General features: G+C 34.6%; 1 protein-coding gene across 4 annotated transcripts; it reads right to left on the reverse strand.

The window, feature by feature from the left end:
- Positions 1-2,733: 2,733 nt before the first annotated feature.
- On the reverse strand, positions 2,734-19,567 carry LOC128071709 (uncharacterized). Of its 4 annotated transcripts, none has more exons than XM_052664696.1 (5): positions 19,003-19,567; positions 17,566-17,751; positions 8,049-8,403; positions 6,797-6,900; positions 2,734-3,871 (listed from the first exon to the last, which is right to left on the reverse strand). In XM_052664696.1, exons 2-5 carry the CDS (start codon positions 17,660-17,662, stop codon positions 3,855-3,857), a joined length of 573 nt encoding a protein of 190 aa, XP_052520656.1. In that variant the 5' UTR covers positions 17,663-17,751; positions 19,003-19,567; the 3' UTR covers positions 2,734-3,854. The 4 variants fall into 4 exon arrangements, with proteins under 4 accessions (XP_052520656.1, XP_052520654.1, XP_052520657.1 ...); XM_052664694.1 differs by having other exon boundaries at positions 8,056-8,403; positions 19,003-19,545; XM_052664697.1 differs by lacking the exon at positions 17,566-17,751 and having other exon boundaries at positions 8,056-8,403; positions 19,003-19,536.
- Between the last annotated feature and the right edge of the window lie 282 nt (positions 19,568-19,849).

The following is a 19,849-nucleotide window of genomic DNA, read 5'->3' on the forward strand; positions in this document are numbered from 1 at the left end:
AAATTGTAATTCAATTTCAATGCTTATTTTGGTACTATGGCAGAATCTTCTTTTCCATGTAGCATTGCTGATTGTGTTCCTAACCTAATCCTTTTTTTTTTTTTTTTTTTTTTTTTTTATCTCTCCTGTGTATGGTCTTACTGGACAATGACTTTTATGCATCTTTATTCATTAAATATGTTCTGTTTCAAAGGGAAACATCTAATAAAATGAGAACCTCTTAAGCTTTATTTTCTGTTATCAGTAGTTATGTTTTCAAGAAGTGAATATTAGCTTTTCTATGTGAAGTCAATTTACTTTGTTTGTGTGTGTGTGTGTGTGTGTGTGGCTTTTGCTTTGTTTCAAACCACAATGCAAGTTCTGCAGTTTGGCATTTTCTGGCTAATTTTGCAGGCTAATAGCTAGATTTTTCTCTTAGTGCATCATAAATCTGTTATAGTAAGAAAGGGTTCTGACCACTTTATTAACATTTTTCACAAAGACCTAAGGTAGTAAGAAGTTTTCTTTCTCCTCTTTAAAATAATGCTTTAAAGAAATGTAAATCCTAAGTTCTTAAACAGATTCTGTTCATTTTCTGTTAGAGGTGTTTCAACTGAAGTCCTTGTATGGCTGAAAGCATAATTTGTGCTTGCTAGAATTTCACCTTCTGTTAGACTTACTATGTAAGTCTGGCTGTTTAACTTTTTAAGTTTTTAGTGTCTTAAGCAGTTGAAGGAAATCAAACTTGCCAAAACTCGTATCTATTTTCTGCCTTCATGCTGCTGATATGTGGTTGCTGTCAAGATACAGACTTACTGCAGAGAGTCCACTGCAGACACACAAAGATCATTAAAGGACTGGGACATCCTTCTTATGCGGTGAGGCAGAGATTTATGGATTTGTTTAGCTCAGCAAGAAAAATGCTTATGAGGATCTTAGATGAGTATAAATAGGTGATGGGAAGGAATGATAAAGATGAATCCAAGCTCTGCTCAGTGTTGGTCAGTGTCGTGACATGGCAATGGGCACAAGCTGGAATACGGCAGGTTCTTTCTGACCATCAGAAAGCACGTCTGTGCTGTGTGGATGCTGGAACACTGACAGAGGCTGGAGTTCCCCAGAGAGATTGTGGAGTCTCCTATGGAGATCTTCAGAAGTTGCTTGGGTGTGGACCTGGACAACCTGCTCTTAGGAGGCTCTGATTGAGCAGAGGTTGGACTAAATGAGCTATTGAGATTTCCTCTAAGCAATAGTTCTCTGATTCTGTAATTTACTGTACGATCAGAATTGCATATAAACTACTATATTGCATATTGTATATTGCATATACACTACTATATGTGTGTTAAAAAAAGTGTAAATTAGAAAATATAATTTTTCATCTACCTGCTATTAAAAATTTCTTGTGTTCTAAACTGGATTCAGCCCTGCTGACAAAAAATTTGCTGACTGCTACATAGAAAATAATGATTTTGGTTTTTTACTGTCCTTATGCTGTTGGTGTTAGATAGCAGCACATATGCCCTGTTATTTGTTTTCAGACAAAACTTTGGAATGTTTAACCTTTCTGACTTGAACATTAACTCCAACTTATTAGGAAACATTACATAGAAAATAGCTCTGGTGTTTCTAAGAAGCATGTGAAAAAGTGTAAAAACCGTGTTGACAATTTTGAAGGACCATTGATCTGAAATGGAAGCAGTGCTGTAAAGTGGAAAGAAAACAGCCCCATTCTAGTATACCTGTTATCTGAATGAGATGTCTTGAAAGGCATTTGCCCTGTGGTTATGTCTGCTAGATTAAGAATGAACCAAAATGCAAGATATGGAAAGTTCCATTGAATGCATTAATGTTTTTGTGCTTCTTGAAGGTAACTCTGGTTCACTGACTTCTGCCTTCATATGACTGCATCTTCTTTTAAGGTGGATTTCACACCTCATATAGGATCTTCTCTAAAGCTACATGTTAAGATATATAAAAGATCCCTTAATATTTAAGGTAATTAAAAACATAAAAATAAAATTAAAAAAAAACTTTAAATAGAAGAGGTTGGTCATGTTTTATAATCAACAATTTTTTTTTTTTTTTTTAAAGATTTTTAAAATAGGAAGTCTGAGGTGCATCTGAGAAACTAGTTTCTCTGGAAATTTACATATTTTCATCCCAAATTAGAGTTTAAATTTCCGAATCTGGAAACCTGAATATCTATGACTGAAGATGCACTCAGAACCCAGTTTGAGTAGAGGAGAGTGAGGGAGACCATTATTTAGTTCCTGCTATTCAAATTTAAGACATTTTTTTGATTTTTTCATGACTTCATGACTGCTCTCCGCCTCTCCAAATACACAAGCATTGTTTGTCTGTCCTGGAAGTAATACTTAACTGTCTCTAAGTGAATCAGAAGTGCTTTCAAGAAAACGAGTCCAATATCAGTTTTTAAAACTGTTTTAATTAGTATTTTTACTTGCAGAACAGGCAAATAATTTAGAAGAATGCAGTACTGATAAAGCTTTACTGATAAAGCTCTACTGATAAAGCTGAACTTCACTAGCAGTGTGCATCTACATCATAATGTACAGTCTTGAATATTAACTATGACTTATTGCCCCCTTGAGTAAAAAAGAGCTTACTCTTTGTTTTATATTCATAGTGTATAAGGCTGTAATCTCTGGCGTTTTAGCCTATGAACATTTTCCTTTCATAATTATATTTTCAGTGTTAAAAAAAAAAAACAAATCTTGATACACAGTACTCAGCTTATAATATTTAATCATTTGTGGAAAAAAGAAAAATTCAATAACTCAAATAGAGTTTGTTAAAGTATTAACTTCTCTCAAGTCACATGTACATAACTATTCCAAGGCACAACTTTCTCTGAGCACTTAATTATTATGCAAATTATGGTAAGCTCTTTCTATGAAGTTTAATTCTATTGTTGCTGTTTACATGGACTCTAAAAGCATCCTAAGTACTTTAAAACAACTTTTGAAGATATTTTTAATCCAAATAGCTTACGCTGTGTTAGATATGCCAGAAGAAGAACAACAAAGTCAAGCTCTTCATCAGTAATTATTATGTTTTCTTCAGAAATTGTAACTATTAAAAACATATTCAGTATTTTCATTCTTTTGAGAGAGGCATGTACAAATGTGCACTATATCAGTAGCACAGCTGGCTACACAGCCAAAAGTAGAAGTAGTTGCAGGGATGTATAAATATGAGGGCAGGATAAGGAGCTGGAAATAAGGTCAGGCAGTACATCAGGAGAAACTCCTCTATGACAAAATCTTTTTTTTAAATTTATCTCAGCAACAGACAGGTACTGTAATACAGAATTTGCCGTTGCTTTGATGAAGCAAAGCTGTCTTAACTCAGATAAAAACAAAATTCTACATGTCCTTGAGTTTGAAATGGAAAAAGAAATATATCAGCATGCATGATCAGCTTTCTTGGCATTGAAATATTAATATATTAATAGCTTTATCACTGTTTTTGTGGTAGCTGTGCACTCTAAATATCATTGCATTTGTAGCTGCATAGAGAATTGATTTCATTAGTTTTGAAGTAAATACATGAATAGATGAAAACATCTTGAACAAAGAAGATTCCAAGTTCACAAAATGACTTGTGTGTATGTTTCTTCTGTATCCTGAAATAGTACACATCATTCACATGCTCATAGCATTACAGTTACAACTGTGAGGCTTGTTTTTCATATCACTTTCCTTTCAATGTGACTGAAAGTTCTTATTAGTGACATATCTTCATATTCTTGGTTAGACCCATTATTAACTGGTTTGGGTGGCTTCTCATAAATCCATTCACTTGGCAGGGTAGTGCTGCTATCTGTATTTCTTGAATCATTCTTCCACTTTTTACAGCAGTGATGAATCTGTTGCAATATTCCAAAAAATATATTGTTAAGCTATTAATTTGTTTTTTTTCCACTAGATACCTCATTTTTCAGAGAATACATTCCTTACTTCACTAACGTAGTGATGAGTATTTATTCTGAATTGTTCGTAAGGTTGCATATCACAGTCTCAATAAAATACTGAAGAACTGATTTTTACAGGTAGTGGCATAAGGGTAATTCTCACTGTATTCAAGAAGTAGAATGTGAGTCTGACTTTATATCAGTATTTTCATTTAATATTTCTTCAATGCATGGTACTATCTTTTAAGGTGCGTAAAAGCTTTTATTTTATTTAAACAAACAACTTGGTTAGGGTGAAAGAGGTTTGTGGTTTTTTTTTTTAATATTCGTCCTGTATTCTTATGTAGCTTAAGTGATCATTCTGGAGAGTTGATGGGATAGATATCTTCTTTTGGGGAGAATCCATAACTGACAGCTCTAATGGCTTCCACATAAAATATGTACAATTTTCATGCATGTTACATGGGAATAGCACATTGTTATGCCCTAGTCTTGATTTTGAAGCACAGAAAGAAAATTTGACAAAAGTAAGGAGAAATACAAGAGAAATTTAAGCTAAGAAAAGACAAGTGTGACTTCTTCCTGAGATAGCAGCTCCTTCCAGAAGGTACCTGAAGTGCTCAGCCAACCCTGACACACCAAATTTAAGTAGTGGCCTAGAAGTGTCAAAAAGCCAAGGGACTTTTGAGTGATCTAGTACCTCTTTCATTATTTCACACTCTGATTTTGACACTATACACATTTTCATGGTATGGCACATTTGTCATGTAGTGAAGAAATGACCTGTAAGAAATTATAGACTCCCTGACTTCAAAAATGTCAGTGTCTTTCTCTTTAGCTGCTGTGCTGCCTTGACCCTGGCCAGCAGCCAAACACTCATGAAGCTGCTCACTCACCTTCCCCTCCCCAGCAGGATGGGAGAGGACAAGAAGAACAAAAATGAGAAATCTCCCGGGTCAATGCAAGGGCAGTTTGATAGGTGAAGGAATGAGGAAGAAAATAAACAACCAAAAAGTCCTAAATGAAGCAAGGGAAATCACTCACCACCTCCCTCCAGCTGACCAATGCAAAGCCAGTCAGAGAGCAATGGTCATCTTTTTAGCCAACAAAAACCCTTTGTTCTTCCTCTACCCCTGATTTTCTTGATGAACACAATGTTATGTGGTGTAATATCCCCTTTGGTCAGCTGTGGCCAGTCATCCTGGTTGTATTCACTCCCAGCCACTTGATCATCCTCAGCCACCAATTTGAGGAAGCAAACTGAGAAATGGAAAATAACTTGATGATGCCATGCAAATGCTGTTCAGTATATTGGTATGCTATCAATACCTTTAACCACAAATCCAAAACACAGCACTGTATAAACTCAATTCTTCATTGAGTTTTTTCAGTGAAAGTCATCCCTGCCAGACCTGGTATATTTTGCTACTACTGATTGTACTCACAGTGACTCATTTTAGGAAAGATTTATTTGGCTGTTTTTGCATATTCAGATGCAGAAGTGCATTTTGGCAGACTTTACTGCTATTGTATCTTAGCAAATTTTGTTTGTTTACTGCCTGAATTGTGTGAACATTTCTGATTTTGATGTGGTTTTGAAGTAACAACACTTAACAACTTGTTTCTAAGGAAAACAAAACCCGTACTTTACTTGACCCAGAAGGGCAATCAGATACCATAAGTGTCTGTAGGTCTTGTAACTTGTCAATGGTGCTGAATCTTTTAATAACAAAATCAGCAGAGAGGGAGCTGTTGCTATAACTCTAGTTTCAGTAACACTTAAATGGCCCTTTTAACTGTACAAGCTGAGAACCTGTTAAATTAGTTACCTATTGCCTCTTGGTCCAATTTAGCCTGCAGCTCTTAACTTCTGAGGAACTCTAAAATATTGGTTTTTGATGGGAGAGGTTACTGGTGATGAACAAGGAACTTTTTAGGTCTCTTAAGTTACTATCTTATACGTTTGCAATTAAGGACCTTGTAATTATAAGTAGAGCCCATTTTAGTACTGCCCATGCCTTCAGAGACTGAGATTCTAATTTGCATCATGTTATGGCACAGCTCAGCTTCATTTCCTTCCAAATGGTTTCCTTCACATAAAGTATATTCCTAAATATGACCAAAATGGAACTATTGTTTGAAAGCTTTCTTTTTAGTTTTTGGATCCATAAGAAGAGGTTGATTAACATGATATGAGATAGGGAAGAGATCCACAAGTAGGAAAGAGAAAAGATTTCTGAAGTATCATGGGAAGTATAAGAAATCACTCTGGGCTTAGACAATTTTGTATCAAAAAATATTTTCTTCTCTTGGAAAGTATTTTCTAGTTGTCAAAGCTGGCTGAGGAAATGCCAGGTGGGGACCCATCCCAACTGGTGGGTGGGAGAAGGCATAAAGCCCTGGCGTAACTGTTTGGTTGGCTGAAACACGTGTAAAATAAGCAGACATTAATGTATGCCTGGTGGAGCACATGAAATTAGGAGCTGGAGCCCAAAAGTATGGAGGAAGCAGGATGTGTTTTGAACTGCAAATCATTTAAGAAATTATTTTTTTCTAAATTATCTTTCATTTCCAGGTGAAAATAAAAACTTGGTAACATTCAGCAACATCAAGAATAGCTTCTTCAGCAAGCTTTGAAAATGGTAGCTTTTACTTTTCTAAGTATCTCCACTGCCAGAGCTTTCTTTTATGGTCATATCCTCAAATATCCAAATACAGGAGATTCTACCTCTAAATCTTTGGTTAACAGAAAAGAGACAGACTTTTTACTTTGCCATAGCTGCATGACCATCTTTCTTTCATTTACTTATAGTATCTTTCCATTAAAAGATGCCACCCATCTTTAGGTCTGTAGTATTTATTTCTGAAGTTGTTACTTACACCAAAAGCTATGATAACTGTGGTGACAAAGAGAGTGTATCCGAGAAGAAGGAACCAACACCACCAGGTGGGTTCTGATCTTACACAGTTTTTGCACGTGAAATCTGAAAAGAAGAGGAAGAAAATTAAGTATTTGAAAAATTAAGAAATAGTTGCTTTTCTGATACGATTTAATCTGAAGGATTAGTGAAGACTGACTAGTCAGCACAGTTGTCTTTATCACATTTCTCTTTTTTTCTGGACTGAAAGGTTATACTTCTCATGAAGGAACTATTGTCTTCTTTCTACTTCAGTGATGAATTTTTTAAACTGCTCTGAGCTAATTATAAAATGAATAGTAAACAAATTTCACAGGTGATAGATCCAAAAACATCTTTATTATATTGCACATACTTAAGTTATGATGAAAAATATGTTTTGGGTTTTTTTAATAAATAAATTAAACATATGGTATGGTATATAAAGTTAGAAGGAGCTGTTTTTCTTTAGGGATTCAGAAGAACTGCATTGGGAAATTATTATATATGAAGTGAAATCTAGTAACAGAGAGATGCTTTGTAGCCTTTAGCATGCACTAATCAGATATGCCTGCAAGTTACAAGCAAAAAACTTGCCTCCTCCAGAATTATTTACCTCAGACACTGAGGTAATTGTCCCCTTCAGGATTACAGAAATTGTTTATATAAATTGAGGCTAGGAGAAGAGTTATAAAGTGCTGAAAATAATTTTACAATTATATGGAGAGAATCTCGTGCTCCTGCATATCTCTACTCTCACATACACTTCATAAAATCACCCACATTTCTTAATTTACTATTAATTTTTCAGAACCTGGAGGTTAAAGAACAGATTGCATACTTCAAAACAATAATGCTGGCACACAAGGACTGAGGAAAACAATGAAAAGTGAATGTCACGGATTTTTATTTTTGTATGGAGCAAAGTCTCAGTAAATGTTTGTGGATAATACTGAGAAAAAAATATTTCGTATTCTAAATATATAATGTATATAATAATACAGAAGATTAACCCAAATACTATAATACACAAAATGTTTTATGTATATAATATGTATTAATTATTGAATCAATGTTTTATTGCCCACAGTCAGATTCTCAGATCATGACTGTAGATTGCTTTTTCCCCATCCTTCTTTTCACAGCACTGAGTGGTAGAACAGAAATCAGTAAAACTGATGGAATATTTAACTCACTTTGCATCCATTAATACAATTGCTTTGACTATCAGATACCTCTTACCGTGCACTGTCAGCTTGGTTCCATTTCCACATTTGCCATGGGTTTTCTGGGTTAGTATCACATCACAGAAATATGAGTTGCTGTCATTCTTGTCAACATTGCTCAGTTTTAAGATAGAGAATCCCCTGAATATGTCCTTGATAATGTGTACGCGTGGCCTTCCTGCTCCTGAACTTGACCGAAGACTCTGCTGGTTGTCACAGCTGGGGCCCTTCCTCCAGTACACAACTGGCTCCTCATTCTCCTCCTTGGGGTATTCAAAGACACATAGCATCCACACAGTGGAGTTAAGGAGCACACTGGCATCTGTGGGGTATTGCAAAACCAAGAGCTCTGGCCCACTGCTAGCTGTAATTAATAATTAATTAATTGTCACATTTATTAAGGTTAATGTTCTAGTAATATTCTTCTTAGTCCAATACATTGTTATTTAAATATTTGATTGCAACTTGTTTTGTGCAGGAATAATTACAAACAAGGAAATGAAATTATGACTAAATGAAGTACAAATCAAAAATGAAATGAATACAGCAGTAAAAAGTTGTGCAGTAATATACTGTATTCTTGTATTAAAATAAATAGAAGAATATTCAAGTTTACCCACATGCACCACTTCTCATATTTTCTGTACAATGCCAAAAGTTTTGTTTCTATGCCATGTCAATACAAGTCTTGAATTTCCATAATTTTTCAGCTTCATTAATTCTTAACATCATATCTAGGTCCTTTGCTGGTTTTTAATTTTATTTTTTTTAATTCTTTATAAAATTTTATGTGAGTACTGTGTGCAAATAAAATAACCATATGGAACTAAAGCAGAAGGATGAGGAAGATTCTGGAAGATCTTCTTTATGGAAGATTCTATCCATAGAATAATGGATATTTTGAGAATGATTTCTAGTATATATCTGTTGTGCAGACAACAATGAGGTAAAGGACAGGAAGTATGCCTGAACACATCTATTACTGAGCCATGAGCAGGTAAAGTACAAAAAGAAAAAAAAAAAAAAGAACAATCCAACAACAACAAAAAACCACTTATTAGTTAAAGTTAGATTGTAATGAACAGGTATTAAATGGAAAGAATTCTGAAGGTTAAGCTGATAATACATTTAATTACTCCCTCTGCCAGAGGGTTGGAAGATATCTAGTTCCATCCATGTGCTGTGGGCAGGGCTGCCACCCTCCAGATCAGGCTGTCCAGGACCCCATCCAGCCTGACTTTGCATGCTTCCAGGTATAGGACATGCACAGTTTCTCTAAGCATCCAGTGCTTGTTCATCACCCTTATCACAAAATGTTTCTTCAATTAGGACTACCTTCTTTCAGAGTAAAATCGTTTCCCCTTGACCTGACACAAGAGGCCCCTGGTAAAAAATCTTCATCTTTTTGTAAGCTCTCTTTATGTCTTGAAAGGCCACAGTGAGGTTTCCCTGGAGACTTCTCCAGACTAAACAAGCCCATCTCCCTCAGCCTTTCTGCAAGAGAAAGGTGCTCCAGCCGTCTGATAATCCTCTGGATCCATAAGGATGAACACTGGGAAATTTTTGTGAATAACAGAATACCCATATCAGATACCCACTTGATACCCATATTTGATCAGCTAGCAGTGACACCTCACAATTTCTAGCAACTTACATGACTAAACCTTTTCTCCATTTGAGTCTCATCCTAAATTATTCAAAATTTTAACTAGTAATAACAAGTCTGCTTCAAAGTCAGTTATTTTAACTTTAAATAATTACGTTGAAACTCCAACACTTAACCCTATTCTCCCTTTGTAGTCAGTTAACAGAAATAAGTTAAAGAAAAGCTTGATTTTAACGCCATAATAAAGATTTAAACAGATACAAAAAAAATTATTTTCTCATCTAATGTAAAAATAGCATCTAATGTAAAAATATTTCTCATGTTCAGAGAAATATGTTAAAATTCTGTGAACTGAGTCATTTTCATTCTGAGAAGGTGAAATCAGATTTCCATTATAAATTATGTTATATTTATGGAACTGCTTTGAAATGAAGCAATTTGTCATATGCAAATATATATGTATGAATTTTTATACTGAGTATAAAAAATTGGAAAGTAATTACAAAACACAACAAATGGTTTTAAATCAGAAAAAATAATGTTTTAAAATAGTTGAATACCTTTGTTTTATATGTTATATTTACTAGAATTTTTATCATTATAAGACATGTAAGAAATGTATGTTCAAAAAGAACATGTGTTGTACTTTAAAGGGATTTGGTTTTCTGAGATCTGACATGAAACCCATTTTAAAATGTAATTAACCCATAGGTGTACAGGACCTTTCTGAGTACTTTCTTCATTTAAGTATAAAGCAAATATCTTAAAAAATTTCCTGCATCACACTCATAGCAACATTCCAAAACCCAGTGAAAACCATTCTCAGCTTAATCATTAATATCTCATGCATTTTCATCATATCATACAAAAAATTGATACAAATTTTATTTTTGGCACTTTCATCCCTAATTAAATATAAGTATTACCTTTCTTGATTACTTTAGTTTTGAAGAATTCTGGAATAAAAGCTTTTGGTAGGGTTTCTTTTTGTTTTTGTTTTTTTCTTTTTTCTTTTTAGAAAGTTAACAAAACAACAGCAAAAGATCTACTTACCTGTAGTGTTAACAAGATAAGATATCATAAACAATATGCCAATCCTCATCTCTTTTTTTGGGATTGCTAATTGACTGGTTTTAAAATCTCAGATGAGACTCCAAATAGCACAGCTGCAAACACCTAGCTGAAAATTAAAGTTCTCCAAAAAACATGTTTTTAACCTTGTTTCTAGGGGGAGGTTCTTGTGGTTTTACTCACTTATTTCCCTTTCTGCCATTGCACATCCTGGACATTGCAACAGATCAACTTCTAATATTGTAGTTTCAAACTTAACTCTAGTGTGACTGTTTTTCCATTCTGAGATTTTTCTTCAGACAGCTCAGAGGAGGAGAATCGGTTATATGTGGTGAGTTTGGTCAAAGCTGCCCACCTTAACAAAACATATATATATATTGTTAATGGCAGTGATGATGTAATACAGCAAAGTTTTCAATAGACACCTCCCTGTAATGCCCTTAAAGCCCTGTTTATGCCACTAGCACCAGATACATGAATGTGACGTTGCTCTATCTTTGTAGCTAGAAAAATAACATACTGCAAAAATATTTCATAATAAATATTATTTCTCTTTGCTGAAGTGGTACTGAATGTCTACTAATCACCATGCAGTCCAGCATACATGAACATTAGCTGCCAAAACCCTCAAAGTGTAAAAGGCGGCGATGTGGTTTCTGTCCTAACATATACCTTTGCAATTCACTTAAGACCATGAGATCAGCTAACTTCCTTGCAGCTCACATTAAATTTTATCCCACACCATTACCCCGGGTTTTATTAAATCTTGGTTTCATTCCTCTCTCCTGCCTACTGATCTGAATGCCTGGATTTGATTAAGGATAACTTCCATGGAAATATCCAGTTTTGACTTGACAGCTTCGAGAAGAGCATCTGCAAATTCAGTGGTTAACTGCTGCAATGACTAATCATTCTCACTCACTATGAAAGACTATGTCTTCATTTCTATTCTGAGCATAAAGCTACCTCCTTTTTTTTTCTATTTTCTTTTTTTTTTTTTTTCAAGATGATACTTAAGATTTCTTAAAACCATTTTATGAAGCATTAAAATCAAGTTCCTTCTCTTCTGCTCTTCTGACTTAATTACAGATATAGGACTACTCCTCCACAGTGCTGATACTTAATGATACTTCAAAAAGAGTGGGTAGGAGCGATGTGTTTGTGGCATAAGCACTTTCATGAAGACAAACGAGAAGACTTTTGTACTTACTGCACAGAATTTATGTGAGTGAAACATCAAGAAAACATGGTGAAAGATTTGAAATAATGAAGAACTTAAATAAGATCAAATCTAAAAATTTTACTTTATGACATACAATAGGAACTATTAAAATGTCTTTGTAAAAAAAAAAAAAAAAAAAAAAAAAAAAAAAGTGAATTTACTCTCTAGCACTGCGAAGAGATGAATTTTTAAATATTTTTATATATTTCCTGAACAGTAAGTAGCTGTCTGGGAAGAATTTTAAGCTCTGAAACTTAAAACAAGTTAATAAATGGACAATGACCTTCTAACCTCCTCCTCTAGAAAGTAGTGTATAACTTTAATATAAATTGGAAGACTGAAGTGTAGACCTTCTCCAAGACCACCTCATGGAGATAAAAATAAGAATCAGCTCTATTAAAATATCAGAGATATAACAACAAGTAAGAACAATCACATTTAGACTTCTGTCAGTCCTGTGTTTTTTCTTATTGCCAGTTTGAGCTATAATGTCAGGGAACATATAAATTTATCTAAAAATATCTTTTTAATTATCTGCAGAAATGATGATTAGTTTTAGGACTATAATAGAGACAATACATTTTTAAAAGGCCTAGATTCCAGCTGATTGATTATTGTCCTACAGGACTAGAAAAATATGAATGGATTTATCTAGTAGGCTGTAGCTTCTCTGTCAGCAGTGTCATTTTCACTATGTTAAATGGGAGAATTAAGAGTGTAACTGCATGTCTGTGTCACTGCTCTATGGTTGTAGTATGGAGGAGTGGCATATTCTAAATGGGAAACAAATATGCAATCTGTTTTAAAAATTTATAATGGCATCACAAAGAGATGAGAAAATAAATTTTGTGCCAATTTCTACTGAAGCAATGAAAACAGATAACATGTGGGCAGAAGTAAACAATTTCAAAGAGTAATGGCTTTTCACCAATCCCTATTTGGAAGTATTTATCTTTGAAAAGCAATCAAGCATTTTATGAATGTCTATAAAAATGCAGATGAATATAGCTGTTTGGAAAGAAAAACTTATGCCTTGTAATTCAACTATTACTCCAAGGTAGCTACTGTACAATATACAGCTGCTTAAAGCAAGCATCTCCTTAGCATGCCTTAAACAAATAGGGTAACTTGCATCTAGTTTACAATTTATCATTTAGTCTTATTCAGCATAAATTTCATCCAGAAACATTATAGAAAACTTCCTAATGGTAAGCGTAGCAGAGCAGATCCTCTGGGGAGATGGCGGACCTCCAGATAAAATGGGACAGACCTGTATCCAGAACAACATGAGAATAGTGCATATGACTTCAGGATTTCTCTGTGTTTTCTGATCAGTTGTACAAGATGGGAGAGAACAAGCACAGACAAACAGGCAGAAGCTACTTTAAGTCCAATGACTCCTGAAAGCCTGAGAGAAAATCTGCCGTTTGCCCAAATAGTAGAAGATACGTAAACTCCTGCTGGGTTTCTGCGTAGAAAAGCATTGTTTAGCCTATTGGAAAGTTAGAGACAATGCAGGATCCCTTCTAGTAGTTACCAGAATAAAACAGGAGCAAAAATGAAATTCACACTAAAAGCAAATACTTGAATGGCACCCCACAGTCACAATTAGGAGAGAAATGAGATGGATGAATTACAAGAGAAACATGGAAAGAGTATTTGGGCTCATTTGACCAAAACTACTAGCTTAGGTTAATTATTTAACTGTTCCTAATCCTTATAGCCAAAAAAATAAAATGCAACTATATTTTCCTTTCAGAATATTTTCACATATCTCTTTATTAACCACTATGTGTTGAAAAAGTTATTAATCTTTTTGGTTGGACTTTGGCAACAAGATTTTCTGCATAGTTCCTCTTAATAAGAATGTATGGTTGAAATTGACAACAGTGTATATCAGTAGTGGATCTGCAGCTTGCAAGTTGAATTTAGAGCCAGTTGTGTATGAAGTCAGCTAATCTCAGACTATAATATAATATGTTTCTAATAAATAAAAAGCTAAAGACTTTTATAACACAGGTCATCAGGGGAAGATAGCTATATTAAACTTTTGGATTAATCTGAATAGTTGGAGATCAGGAATTTGAGACTTTCCGTGTATAGGAATGTGGAGCCTGCTAGTACTTCCCTGTTCTCCTGGGTGTGTCCATATACAGAGATGGTTTTAACTTTGCAATGAAATGTTCTTTCAAATTCCGGAGGGTTCTATATTCTTAATGTATGAGTGGAAAAATCTTGAGACTGTTTGACCTGCCAGTATAAGCAAAGGAGGCGTGGCTAGATTATCCATTCAAGTCTATAGGATATTTCTTTTGATCTGCTGAGGGGAGTCTACAGTATATATGACTTATTCTTCCTGGGATTTCTTTTCTTGAATTTTGCATGGAGGGATCCAAATATGAGTAAAATGCTTAACAAACAACCCAAGCAGGATAGTAACATTAAATTCTGGCAGGCTTCATGCAGCCTTACCTAATATATCAAAATACTTTTGCCAAAGTCAATACAGAAGCTCAGTGTTCTGGTCCTGGATATACCCAAATGCGAAAATTCCATAGTTTCTCTAATCACGTATGTGCTTTTGAGATTTAGCTATAACTTCATACCAGTCCTTCACACATGTTCAGAGTCTTAATGCGCATGACCAAGTCTCAACCAATTTTAAAAAAATGCTATAATAAAAATATTTTTTTCCTGATACTGTACAGAGCTTGCATAAGAAATGGAAAGCTGCAAATCTTCCTCATCATAGCAAGGTAGAATTCTGCATTTCAGAAAGCAACACAGTGTGCAGTATAAATCAAGCTATTATAGAGTTTAAACATCTCTTGGCTCTTCATCTTCATCTCTCTCTCCACATTTCCTTTTCTCTCTTTTCCATTGAACACTGAATAATTTTATCCTGTATAGATCGATATTGAAACTTTAAAATCACAGCTATTTAAAGGCAGCTACTGTAAAGAAAAAACCTATGTGATTTTCCTATTCCCACTGAGAAATCAGTTCAGTGATGAAGCCACAGATTTTTACACAGATCTTGGTTTATAAGCTGTTAACTTCACAAACCTGTGGGGGAGGATGTAAGTCTGAAATATAATTGTACCTTGAAGAACAACTAGTTGCTCTGGTACTTATGTCAGTGATGCTGGACTAGTATTGAACAAGACAATCACTTCAACTTGGAGAGCATGATGCTGATGCCTTTTAAATCCCATTTACATTCATTACTGTAATATATATTTTACTGACACATCAAGCAATGAACTTCTATCTCTACAGAAACTATATTTCACACATAGGAATAGAAAACTCGAGGAAAGGAAGAGTAAGGAAATATTAAACAGAGAATAAACAGAGAAGAAAGAAGAAAACTTCCTAAAGATAAGTGTAAAACCACCGACTCACATATATTCAGTGTCTTTAGATAAGTGGTACATAGCCTACCACTCCCAGACAGGATGCTTCTTGTGAGCATGTTTGGTTGTTTTTTTTGTTTTGTTTTTGACACTTGCACAAATGAAACTATCTGATGAGGCTTGTTTACTGTAAGAGACTGAAGGCTTCAATTCCTTATAATAGTACTGTCATCAGTAACAAAAAATTGTGAAATTAATAACATTTGGATACTTTATTTTGACTTATCTGTAAACTAGTAAGCTGTATTGTCATTAATTATACACTATTTTATGAAGATCCAAAAATGTAATTTCAACAGTTGAATAAATATCCACTTCCTCCCCCTTGGGGCTTCTTGACTCCTTGTAATTCACGTAATTGTTTTTTTTTTTTTCTTTTTGTCTGCTTTTTTCCTTCTTTCCAGATATCATGAGGAAATGAAGAAGAAAACTGACTAGTTTTTTGACGAGCTAGAGTTCCAGATTCCACTCTTAAAAGTGAAAAGTATTTAAAATAATTACATAAATGAGTGTCCTGGGGGCACAGTAAAACTTCAGCATAAAACTTCAGATATCTGTACATATATCCAGAAGCTGGAGCTTATAACAATAACTTTCTGTTAATTCCTTTGAGGAAGATTAAAAATCGAGGAAAAAAAAAAAAAGCTTTAATGTTGGAGAATAAAGTTAACTCATAATTGGATTATATTAGCAGTGTGATTCATGAAAGTTTGTGCTACCACAGTCAGACTTTATCTTTTTCTTTTTCCCTTAATAAATATTATGAAGATTTTCCAGTGCTGGCAATCTTCCACCGTCATCTAACATACAGTACCCTCTTGAAAGTAAGGACCTGAAAATTAATATGGCTTTCTTATGAACATAGCATATGCTCAGGAAAAACCACAGGTGTTAATAATAAAGCAACTAAATTACTGTCTTCTATCCCTGTGGAGAAGCCAGTAGCAATCTGGGAAACAAACAATCAAACAGGAGGTAATTCAGATTCTTACATGTGAGATAAAACTGTAAAATAGTTGGGTCTTACATTAAACAGAAAACATTTTATGTGTTATACTGTGAAATAAACATTGAAAATGCTTTACCAGCAGTGATTGGAGAGATAAAACTCACTCTTTTTACTTTGCTTCCTTATATTTTAAGGTTAGAAGACATTGGTTTTTCTTTTAACATTAAAAGGGAAGTGAGAAAATGTAAAACGTAAATACAAAGAACAGATTTGTTGGAAGTGATACCCTGAGATCTGCGAGGAAACATTTTTGGTGGCCAGTATAAACATTTAACATTACATTTAAACCACTCCTAAAAACACAAGACGTCTTGCATTGCATTGCATAAAATATTACCTTTTATAAAATCGTTTTAATCTGTTTTGATTGTGGTGAAAGTTTACCTTTCTTTAGCACAATTCCTTTTCACTCTCTTAAATTTCCTGTTTGAAATAAACAGTTTTCATGTGAGTTAATCCTCAGTGAGTTAAAAAGTATTTAGGCTTAATTTTCCCAGTCTACCACAGTGCAATAGGGACAAAACTTAAAAACAAGACCCAAAAGGAGAGTTTTTCAAAACTCTTCTGAGTTTATTCAGGTAATAAACGGCAGTAGAAATGCAAAAGTCCTGGCTTGGCTAATTCTTTTCAAACACTTCACTATCTTTCTAATCTAAGACTCTTTCGGTGTAAAATAATCCCTTTAAGGGCCCAGGCAATCTGGGAGCAATCTAGTCCAATGTGGCTGAGTTCAGCAGAAGCACCCACTACCCACTACAACTTTCATTCACAGACACAATCAACAAAATGGAAGTTACTGCGACCCATGCGTCTAGCAACAGCCAGTTGCTAGAGCATCTTCAGATGGAAAGAGGGACTGGAGTTTCATTATGAAAGTATTTCAGTGTAATGGAAGAACCCTCATGCATAACTGCCCGCTCTGGCAAGCCTAAAACTATTTGAATCAATAAAAATACAAACGTTTCTTCTCTCCATAAAATTCACAGCATTACTAACCATTCTGAAGAGCATTTATTGGTTATCTACTAGTTTTAAGCACAATACTAAGCAACAAGGAAACCTTTCCATTTTCCTCCATCATGTAATGCTTCAGAGCACCAGAATGCAGAAAGCTCAATTCTCTATCACATGATCTTTTTTTGGTATATAGAAGGGAAACTGTTTCAGAGTCCAATTTGATACAGCCTTTGAGGCAGGCATACCAGAGTCTTGAAGGGTAACCATGAATGGAAAATGTGATGTGCTGATAGTATTTATCTCTCTTGCAGGATCTCTCTTCTGTCTGTGATGAGCACACATATGTTTTCCATCAGCAGATAATCGCTGGTAGCATCAACATCTTTGTGCTTCAGAAACTGAGGCAAAGATACTTCTGATGATTATAAATCCTGATATCGAAAAGGAAAATTGGGAATTATTCAAATTTTCTGTAACAATATTTAGTAATGAAAGGTGGCTGATAAATTCATCGTCAATAATTTACCATGCAAGGGGTGAGTGGGTAAACTAAGAAAGATGAAAGTAGATAATGCTTTCATTTATTTTTCCCTCCCCTCTTCCCTTTTTCAGGTTTCAATTTCATTTTGTGCTTTGCATGGGATGCTTGTTTCCTGTTTGAAACATTTGTAAAATTGTAAGAGAAAAATCTTTTCTCATCTTTTGAAGTTTTCATTTTAATGGTGTCCAAAGCTCATGGGTAGCCTCTACTGGAACAAAGTTGTATATGTAGTTGAGGGAAAGCAAGCTAAGTCTGTATTCTAGCAGACCTGTTACTATCATCTAGTCTACCTTCCATCTGAATTGGAAATTATACATTTTATTTATTCATTTTGTGGGATGGGAGGAAACTGTTAAGTTAGCAAATATAAGACCAGGAAGTTTAAAACTGTTAACACTACACTTAAATTGTAATGCGTATGGTCCCAAAAGTGTTTGAAGAGAAGAGAAAAAGAAGGAAAGAGAGAGAGGGAGAAACGAGGCAAGTGTAAAATGTATTATGGATGATGGAGAACTGACAGATCATTTTGAAATTGCTAGAATCAACTACTGAAGAATGTAACAAGTTCAATTTCACCTCCGTGTCGAAAGTCTGTACAGTGTATTAAGGGAAAACAATGTCTTAAGCTTTTTAATCTTTCCATTTTCTCTTCTGTGATGAAACTGGAAAAGTGTTTAACTTTTCAAATATTGTTAAGTATGCAATTATTTTTTTCATTATAGATATGTGAAATTTAACTCTGAGAGCTAGAAAGATGAGGTTAAATGGTTAAGATTTGATCCATGTTAAGAGAATCTTCCTCTCAGTGCAAGGTATTGACATCAGGCTGACCAAGGAAAATTTTCTGAAGATGATTTGTCAAAGCAGGTCAACAGGTGGTAAATAATTTCCAAAATGCTATCTTTTGACAAAATTTTCACTAGCCATAATTTCAGTTCAACCCAATATCCACTGTCCATTACTTATCTTAGAGTAATGCTATTGTCATTGATTATAAACAATTATGTTTTACTACTTTTTCATTGCAGTATTTCTTTGGATCATGTACAATCAGTGAGTGTACAATCAATAGGTATACAGAGGTTAGGCTTAGTAAGATTATCTCAGTGGAAAAATAATCAAAATAAATGGAAATACTCACAGATGTTGTAAGCTCACAGTAAAACTCCACAAGGAGCAATCTCCAGAAGGAGATCCTTCTGTGGTGGCAATCAGCACTTAAATGGGTCTAGGAGAGGTGGAGCCAGGCTCCACCCCTTCTGGTAGCACAGATGAATTGCCTTCACCTGTGCTCCCATGGCTGACTCATTGCTTGCCTCGGGTGGTCAATCAGAGATTCAGGACGTGATCAATAGTTCCCATACAGATCATCACTGCAACAACCCCAGTGTTTTCTAGTACTGTCTGTTATAACCTTATTCAGTTAACAGTCTGCCCCTAGCTGTTGTTTTATTACTAGTAGCAGTTGAGATATGAGAGGTACATAGATCCCCATGGCAACAGCTTTAAACAGAAAGTAAACAGATATGTCCCTGAAATCTTCAAAAGAAACACCTTTCTAACCAAGGAAACCACATGGCCTCCATGTAGCCCCAAAATGAGTAAGTATTCCTTTGAACCTCTAACTAGACTACCTGTTTTTAGAGTGGCAGGATAGGTTTGCTTAAAAAGACACCAAAGATTTATCTTTCCTTAAGATGAAATATTGGTTTTGTGGCTACTTCATCATAACAGGCTCTGCCACTAAATCTTACATTGTCTTGTGTGGCAGAATATTGTTACAAAGGGAACTGTATTATATTTCCTAACATCAATATATTGTCTGAACTTCTTTATCTAAAAGACTTTTTATCAGTGAAGACATTCTGGTAATAAACTGTAACATTTTGTGGCAAAAGCCATAGCAAATTCTTGCACAAGTTTACCCTTGGCAGAAAGAAGTGTTTCAGGCACAGGTTCCCTCTAAACTTTCCACATCCTTGTACCTA

The sequence above is a fragment of the Tympanuchus pallidicinctus genome, unplaced genomic scaffold, assembly GCF_026119805.1.
Source record: "Tympanuchus pallidicinctus isolate F22 unplaced genomic scaffold, pur_lepc_1.0 scaffold6, whole genome shotgun sequence".
NCBI lineage: Eukaryota > Metazoa > Chordata > Aves > Galliformes > Phasianidae > Tympanuchus > Tympanuchus pallidicinctus.